Genomic DNA, 9,175 nt, shown 5'->3' on the forward strand with positions numbered 1-9,175 from the left:
ATCAAAGTGATGGTTGAATGGGGCTTGCCATACATCCTGGCAAGCTCTGTAACACGCACTCCACTCTCATATTTTTCAATGATTTCCTTCGTGAATTTGATCATGTTCCTCACTTTCTTTACCAAAGGGCTTGCACTAGCTTTTCTTGGGCTCATGGTGACTTATTTAGCAGTTGTAATCACAAAAAACAATGGATTATTACGTATGAACCCGCGGGGTGATGGTCATGTGTTGGTAAACAATGGCACACTGAGCGTGAATGGCATGGGAGACTGGCTTTGTGTGCATGGTGATGGGCACCGGATGGTCGCTGAAACAAGTTTTTTCACAAAACTCAAGGCCAAATTTTTCCAAAAAAAAAACTCGCCGAAGGTCGAATTTCACGAAAGTCGAGGCTGCCGAAACTCGAGGGTCCACTGTAATAATAATAATAATAATAATAATAATAATAATAATATCATTCACTCTAAAAATGGTGTGTTGCACAAGAATGGGAGTGTTGCTGTTAATTTATTCTGTACTAACTTGTCAGAGCATCGTTCCTTCCAAAAATGTTACATGAGAATGGAAGCGTTGGTCTTTATTTATTCTACTGTACCACTGTGGACATAATGTAAGGTGTTTGTTGAAAGTGTATGAACCATAACGAGACGCTTCATCCATTTGTTTACATAATACTCTGCATGGGTGGGGTGACCTGGTGGGCTACCATACCTCCCATACCTGACTTTCTACAAACAAATACTTTTCACATCTTGCCCTACCTTAAAACCATTAAGGCTACAAATATTTTAAGGCAAGTAATGAGTGTACTGTATATGCATTTTATCATTCTAGGGTGCTTTAAGCATTGTAGTATATTATGTGTGGGTGGGGTGGCCAGGAGGGCTACCACACCTGACTTCTTACACTAAATACTACTCACCTTTTGCACTACATTAAGACTACAAATATTTTGAGGTAAATAATGAGTGTACTGTGTGTGTGTGTATTTTACCTTTTATTGTTTTTTAATGCCTAGTTCTATTGTTAACTTAATATATGTTAGTGTAAACTTGATATCTGACATTTATATGCATTTATAAGTGGAAAAATTGGCGTTCTGCTTTCCAGCGATGTCTGCTTTGTGGCAGTAGCCTGGAACCTAACCTGCCATATAAGTGGCACCCTACTGTAACATCCCTAAATGATGGGTAAAATTTACTAGGTAACGTGGGTGAATGAGGGGACTGTATTTGCACGCCAGGAGCAGACAGGACTCATGGATACTATGCATGCGTCCTGTACTCCAGCGAGTCACTTGATGATACAAGTTGAGCTCCTGTCCACTGACCACTAAAGGCGGTTTCACAATGGTGCTGTATAGATGTCGCTAAATATATTCCCTATGATTATTATACATACTCTTAACCCATTAACCCTTTCAGGGTTGAGAGGCCCTCTCCTAAACTCGTTCTCAGGGTCGAAAATTTTTCAGGAAAAAAAATTTATTTTTTCTTGTGAAATGATAGAGAATCTTTTCCCAATCACAATGACACCAAAAGTATGAAATTTGATGGAAAACTTACGGAATTATGCTCTTGCAAAGTTAGTGGTCTCGACAATGTTTACTCATCGGCGATTTCGCCCACTTCGAACGCAGGCGGGAGAGGTACATGATTATATACACCTGGAAAATCCTAGAGGGACTAGTACCGAACTTGCACACGAAAATCACTCACAACGAAAGGAAAAGACTTGGCAGACGATGCAACATCCCCCCAATGAAAAGCAGGGGTGTCACTAGCACGTTAAGAGACAATACAATAAGTGTCAGGGGCCCGAGACTGTTCAACTGCCTCCCAGCATACATAAGGGGGATTACCAATAGACCCCTGGCTGTCTTCAAGCAGGCACTGGACAAGCACCTAAAGTCGGTACCTGACCAGCCGGGCTGTGGCTCGTACATTGGATTGCGTGCAGCCAGCAGTAACAGCCTGGTTGATCAGGCTCTGATCCACCAGGAGGCCTGGTCACAGACTGGACCGCGGGGGCGTTGACCCCCGGAACTCTCTCTAGGTAAACTCTAGGAGCCCTATTTTTGGCCAATTCCAATGCACTAGTTGACAAAAATCATATCTATTTTGCTAGAATTCCATTTTTTCTATCAAATGAGTACAAGAAACCACCCATTTACCGATTTCAACTATCCAATAAAGTGGTCAGAATTTGACAATTTTGCCAATTTCACACAAATTTCAGAAGATGCCAATTTCTAAATAGGGTCCAGAATAAACAAGACAGACATTTCTGGCACTAAAATAACATTTTCTCTGTTCATTAGTCACGTCCCCAGGCCCCTCTTACATCTCTTTTGCTTTCCACTTTGAATTTTTATTCTCACAAAAAATAGAAGATTTACTGTTATGCAGACTAGTGCATTAATGTAGAAATGGTGTAGAAATGGTATAAATAATACCAGCACACTTGTGAAAGAATATCAGACTCACCAGTTGACTTGTATTGGACGCTTGGCATGATTTGTTTACTTTTGAACTTTGGTAAAAATCGAACATTTCTGCTACTTTGAGCTCAATTTTAAGGTACTTTTCATTATGAAACCAATCAAAATCATCTGAACTTCTGTAATATGTCTTCCATTCTATAAAATGAGACCAGGAAAACTAAAATAAAACCATAAATACTATATAAAAATACACTGCAAAGTCGCTGTTTTAAACCAAAAACATAGTTGGAGTTTTCTTTTCTCATTATGCACTGTCTGCTGCAGGATTTTTTTTATACTGTGCACATTGACCACATAGACCCATTCTTTCATATGTAGGCCTACCAGCTTTCTCTCACTAGATCTGAAGGTGCTAGAATTTAGGCGTATTAGTACGTCAATAACCCTAGTGCGTAAGCCGTACTAGTACATCGAAAACCCTGAAAGGGTTAACTGTCCAAAAGTAGATCTACGTTCTTACCATTAGTACTCCAAACTTGGTAATATAATTTTTACTTTTATTCTATTTTTTTCTTTTCATTTCTAATATTTTATTTTTTCAAGTAACTTTTGTGACCTGTGAGACCAATATAATGCATAATACATGTATATATATATATATCCACTCGTTGTATGCAACACAATAACTGCACAAACACTGTGATCATTATATTAACAAAACTGGTTTACACAAACCCACGCTGCCTTCCCCACACCCACACTCTCTTCCCCACCACCCACGCTGCCTTCCTCACACCCATGCTGATTTCCCCACACCCACACTCTTCCCCACCACCCATTTATTTATTTATTAACAATTTGAGCACACATACAGAGGTACAAAAAAATACAGATAAGAGCAGCATGCCAAAGCCACTTATACTATGCATAGCATTACGGGCTGGCTTAAAATTAACTTAAGATTACAAAGACAGGTCATATGGTTGCATGCATTGTTGTACATTCAGTCGTATGGAGTATTCTGTTAGGTAGTGTATTTAAAAAATAATAAAGTTAGATTGGGTTTTAGGTTTAACATTTATGTGATATAATTGTGAGAAACATTTAAGATATACAATTTATAAGGTTCAGTTATTCAGTATTTATTTGGTTTTGGGTGAGTAAGTGATCTTTGAGAAGAGACTTGAATTTATAAACAGGTAGTGTTTCTTTTATATTTACAGGTAATGAATTCCAGATTTTAGGGCCTTTTATGTGCATTGAGTTTTTGCATAGTGTGAGATGGACACGAGGAACATCAAAGAGTGATCTATGCCTTGTGTTATGGTCATGTGTTCTGTTGAGGTTGGCAAGGAGATGTTTGAGGGGAGGGTTAATATCAGAGTTAAGTGTTCTATGTATGTAATAGGTGCAGTAATAAGTATGGATGTTTTGTATGGTGAGTAGGTTTAGTGTATTGAATATTGGTGGAGTGTGCTGCCTGTAGTGAGAATTTGTTATCATTCTAACTGCAGCCTTTTGTTGGGTAATTAGTGGTCTGAGATGGTTAATTGTTGTTGACCCCCATGCACAAATTCCATAGGTGAGATAGGGGTAAATAAGAGAGTGATATAGGGCCAGGAGGGCTGACTGTGGAGCATAGTACCGTATCTTCGATAGTATGCCTACAGTCTTGGAAATTTTCTTAGAAATTTGTTGTATATGTGTATGAAATTTGAGTCTATTATCAAGGTGGATTCCTAAGAATTTTCCCTCTGTTAGCTTTGTGATAGGTGATCCATTTATCATTATGTTAAGAGGGATATCTGTAGCTCTGTTACCAAACTGAATGAAGTAGGTTTTGTCAATGTTTAGTGTAAGTTTGTTAGTCCTCATCCAGGTAGATATTTTCTGTAATTCGGTATTTACAGTATTGGCTAGCGTGACTGGGCTCGGGTGGGAGAAGACGTATGTAGTGTCATCTGCAAATAGTGTGGGTTTGAGTAATTGCGAAGCATTTGGTAGGTCATTTATGTATAGGACAAAGAGAAGAGGGCCAAGGACACTTCCCTGTGGGACACCAACTGTAATTGGTTGTGCAGAAGAGTTTGTCCCATTTGCGTACACATATTGGCTTCTGTTGCTGAGGTATGACTTGAGGTAGTTGAGGGAGTGCCCTCTTATACCATAGTGTGACAATTTTACGTGGAGCAAGTCATGGTCAACTGTATCAAAAGCTTTACGTAAGTCAATGAAGATCCCCAGTGGGACTTCTTTTTTCTCTATTGCAGTGTATATATGTTCTAGCATGTGTATAATAGCATCATTAGTATTTTTATTAGGCCTGAATCCAAATTGGCAGGGGTTGAGTATGTTATTGGGAGATAAGGTAGGAGTAGATTCGTTTATGAATTAATTTTTCGAAGATTTTTGAGAGAGGGTGTAAGTTGGATATTGGCCTATAGTTATTCAACTCTGTTTGGTCTCCTCCTTTGTGGATCGGGGTGACCCTTGCTATTTTGAGTACTGTAGGGAAGGTGGAGGATTCAATGGATTTGTTAAAGAGTGTTGCAATGATTGGTGATAGCACTTGTGACACTTTTTTGTATATAATGGGTGGTACGGTATTTAAATCTCCTGCCTTGTTTTTTAGTGTGTTGATAATAAGGGAGACTTCGTATGGGTTAGTCGGAGCTAGGAACAGTGTGTTCGGGTAGTTGCCGGTGAGGTAGTCATTTGGTGGGGTATCTGAGCTTGGGATTTTATTGGCAAGGTTTTGTCCTATAGTGGAGAAGAAATCATTGAGTCTGTTTGCTGTTTCTGTTGGTGGGAGTTGGGGTTCATCTGATTTTGTTAATTTTATTTTGCTATTTCGTGATATCTTTTTTGTTCCCAGAATTTCTGATAGGGTTTTCCAGGTCTTTTTTATATCACCTCGTAAGTTGGATAATCTGTTCTCATAATACAATTTTTTGCCCTTCTTATCAGGCTGGTTAGGATTGACGAGTAACGTTTTGTTTGGTCTCTGGTTGTGTGACCCATTCTGTACTGTTTTTCATATTGGTGTTTTGTATTTATGGATTTGAGAATGCTGGGTGTTAGCCAGGGACTGTTCAGTCTCTTAGCTGTCATCTGTTTAGTTTTTTTAGGGCAGTGCTTGTTATAGAGGTATTGGGTCTTTTTTAGAAAATTATTAATACATTCATCAATATCTGTATAGATTTCTAGCTCAGTGTGCCAGTCAATGTTTGCTACTGCTGTTGTGAAGTTATTAATGGCTGCCTCATTGTGAAGTCTGAAGGTGACTTTAGTAGTGTCTTGGGGTAGTTTACCAAGAGTTGTTATGAGGAAAGTAGGGTAGTGGTCTGTGGTATTATCTGTAATTATGCCTGATTTTAAAGGGGATATGGTGTTGGTCCAGATGTGGTCAAGTAGGGAAACACTAGTCTCTGTAACTCTTGTAGGTTTTGTTACTGTTGGTAGCAACATACAGTTACTCATTGTGTTTGTGAATTCAGTAACGTGTGGGTCCTGGTCTTGCAGGAGATTTATATTGATACATGCTGGAAATAAGTCACTGACTTTTCTGGGTTATCCTAGGTTCTCTACACATGCAGCTATATATGATAATCTATGTAACTGTATTTGTGTATGCCTGAATAAACGTACACGCCATCTTCCCAACCACCCATGCTGTCTTCCCAACCCACACCATCATCCCCACCATCTATGCTTCCTTCCCCACACACATCATCATCCCCACCATCCATGCTGCCTTCCCCACACCCATGCTACCTTCCCCACACCCACATTGTCTTCCCCCACCACCCGCGCTGGAAATAAGTCTGACTTTTTTGGGTTATCCTAGGTTCTCTACACATGCTGCTATGTATGATAATCTACATAACTGTGTTCGTGTATATCTGAATATACTTACACACCGTCTTCCCAACCACCCACACCATCTTCCCCACCATCCATGCTGTCTTCCCCACCATTCAAGCTGCCTTCCCCACCACCCAAGCTGCCTTCCCTTTTTGCTATCTGTATCTGGTATCCAGGGCATTGCTTTCGGCCACAAACTCCTCAAAACCACGAAATTCATCTTCACTGACGCTTCCATCTTGGAAGAGAAGAGTCCCAAATTCACCAGGAGTCAGATATTTCTTACTGCTAGGCATGCTGAACAAGGACTACTGAAATAGCATTGCCACAGTGCACCACTGGCTCCCTAATTTTTTTTATACTGCATACACTGACCACACAGACCCATTCTCTCATATGTAAGCTTTCTCCAGCTAGATTTGAAGCCTCTAGAATACTGGCATAGTACTACAGCACCAACATTGGCTTGTAAGCCACTAGGCACCAACAGTGAAAGGGTTAAATTGTGTGGATCATAAAGCACATGAATTCTTGGGAGGGGGAGGTCAACTGTGCTGTCATCTTTGTTTGAATAACTTTTTTTTTTATATTCTGACCTGCATTAAATTTTTTTTTTTATTAGTTTTGGGTTATACGTTTTAGGTGACTGTGTCCAGAAATAGTCTTTTCATAGTACAGTAGCACAAACTATAAGCAGAAGATAAAACAGTAAATAAAATGTCTCTATGTGAGTTCGTTTGTGCCACTGACCATTTTTTTACCCTTTCATATTTTTAAATAAAAAATCAAATCAAAATCATTTATCTTATTTACTTTCAGGCACTTTCAAGTGAAGCCAACGAACTTCTTCCAGTTTACAACAAAACTTGTCAGCGACAGTACTCAACACCTATTCAGACGCATGACTGGTCTTCACAGTCACATTCAGCTATGTTCATTCGGCCCTTTTGCACCAACTCCCATAATAAATCTGTTCAAGGAAAGAGCAGTTCTACACCAAACAGTAATAGCACTTCTACCTAGAAGAAATATACCTCATGCATATCTAAGATAAGGAAGTGTGGAATGAATGTGTTTTCAATTTGCTTTCTTTAAATTTTAGCAAAAATATTTTCTTCTATAAAGAGAGTAAAGAAATGGAGCACACTCAAAAAACAGTGGATAAATATATGTAAGCAACAATTTTGCTGGTAAATTATGGAACTGTGTGTAGGTATAGAAAAAATTATTAGGGTGTCATGTTGTTAATTATATAAAGCTACACATTAGTTTTTCATTACACAATAACATCTTACATAAAAAAACACTGGAAACTAAGGATACCTGAAGGATGCTTCCAAGGTTCAGTGCCCCTGAGGCCAGGCCCCTGACCTGCCTTGGTGGGAAATGGCTGAAGTGTTAAAAAAAATATATATACATGTATATATACAGTGGTACCTTGACTTATGAGTTTAAGTCGTTCTGTGACCCAGCTCGTAACTCAATTTGCTTGTACATCAAATTAATTTTCCTCAGTGAGATTAATTGAAATGCCATAAATCCATTCCAGCCCCAAAAAACCACCCCAATTTTTTTTGTTACAGGTTTTTAAATAAGAAAAATGTATTTATAAATAAGAAATATTGTATACTCCACCCACCACCTTCACTACTCCACCCACCTCCTTCTCTACTACACCCAACATCCTCACTACTCCACCCACCACAATATCTATTCCACCCACCATTATCACTACTCCAGCACCCTCACTAGTTCACCCACCACCATCACTACTCCATCCACCAATATCACTACTCCACCCACCACTATCACTACTCCACTGACCACGATAACTACTTCGCCCACCAATATCAGTACTTCACCCACCTTAATTAATGTTTCTGGAAAAACTCTGAGTGTTGAAATGGAGGTTACTTTCCCCGGATTTATACGAGATGCAAACATGAGACGAGGGAGTATTATCCTTCCAGTTATGTCTTGGAAGAGCATGTGGGATAAGATGAAGTACCTGACATTCCTTTGGGTACAGAGTTGGATTTGACTTCAGATACGCTGCCAATTAGTGGCGGCGTACCTGAAAGGCTCGCTTGTAACTCGGATTTTGGCATGCAACTCAAAGCAAAAAATCGACTGAGTGACGGCTCATAACTCAGAAAACTCATAAGTTGGGGCACTCGTAAGTCAAGGTACCACTGTATGTATGTATGTATGTGTGTGTGTGTATATATATATATATATATATATATATATATATATATATATATATATATATATATATATATATATATATATATATATATATGTCGTGCCTAATATGTAAAACTGGTCAATTAGCAAGAACTCATTTAAAATTAAGTCCTTTCTGAAATTTTCTCTTATACGTTTAAAGATATATTTTTTTCATTAATGTTAATGTAAAAATTTTTAATTTTGCACCAAAAGAATCTTAGAAAACTTACCTAACCTTTTTATAACAAGAGCAATTTATTTTAGCCTAACCCAACTAAATATATTTTAAATACGTTTACAATAATTTAATACTAAACAAACACAATCAAATATATTTTTTTTGTTAGGTTCAGAATGATTTTGGCGAAATTATTGCATACACAAATTTTCACTTGTCCTATATGGCAAAAGATGACTGTTGCTATTTAAGCAAAGATTGCAAGTTCTGCCTATTCGGCACGACATACATACATACATACATACATACAATATATATATATATATACACAGTGGACCCCCGGTTAACGATATTTTTTCACTCCAGAAGTATGTTCAGGTGCCAGTACTGACCGAATTTATTCCCATAAGGAATATTGTGAAGTAGATTAGTCCATTTCAGACCCCCAAACATACACG

General features: G+C 38.4%; 1 protein-coding gene across 3 annotated transcripts in view; it reads left to right on the forward strand.

Annotated features, from left to right (window-relative positions):
• The window catches only part of LOC128691922 (pyruvate dehydrogenase (acetyl-transferring) kinase, mitochondrial), a 66,979-nt gene extending 58,449 nt beyond the window's left edge, over positions 1-8,530 (forward strand). For all 3 annotated transcript variants that reach the window (XM_053780902.2, XM_053780905.2, XM_053780903.2), the window contains one exon: positions 7,130-8,530. In XM_053780902.2, coding sequence (XP_053636877.1) covers positions 7,130-7,333 — 204 coding nt within the window. In that variant the 3' untranslated portion in view covers positions 7,334-8,530. The remainder of the gene's footprint in view (positions 1-7,129) is intronic.
• The last annotated feature ends 645 nt before the right edge of the window (positions 8,531-9,175 follow it).

This window comes from Cherax quadricarinatus, chromosome 75 (assembly GCF_038502225.1).
Source record: "Cherax quadricarinatus isolate ZL_2023a chromosome 75, ASM3850222v1, whole genome shotgun sequence".
Taxonomy (NCBI): Eukaryota; Metazoa; Arthropoda; class Malacostraca; order Decapoda; family Parastacidae; genus Cherax; species Cherax quadricarinatus.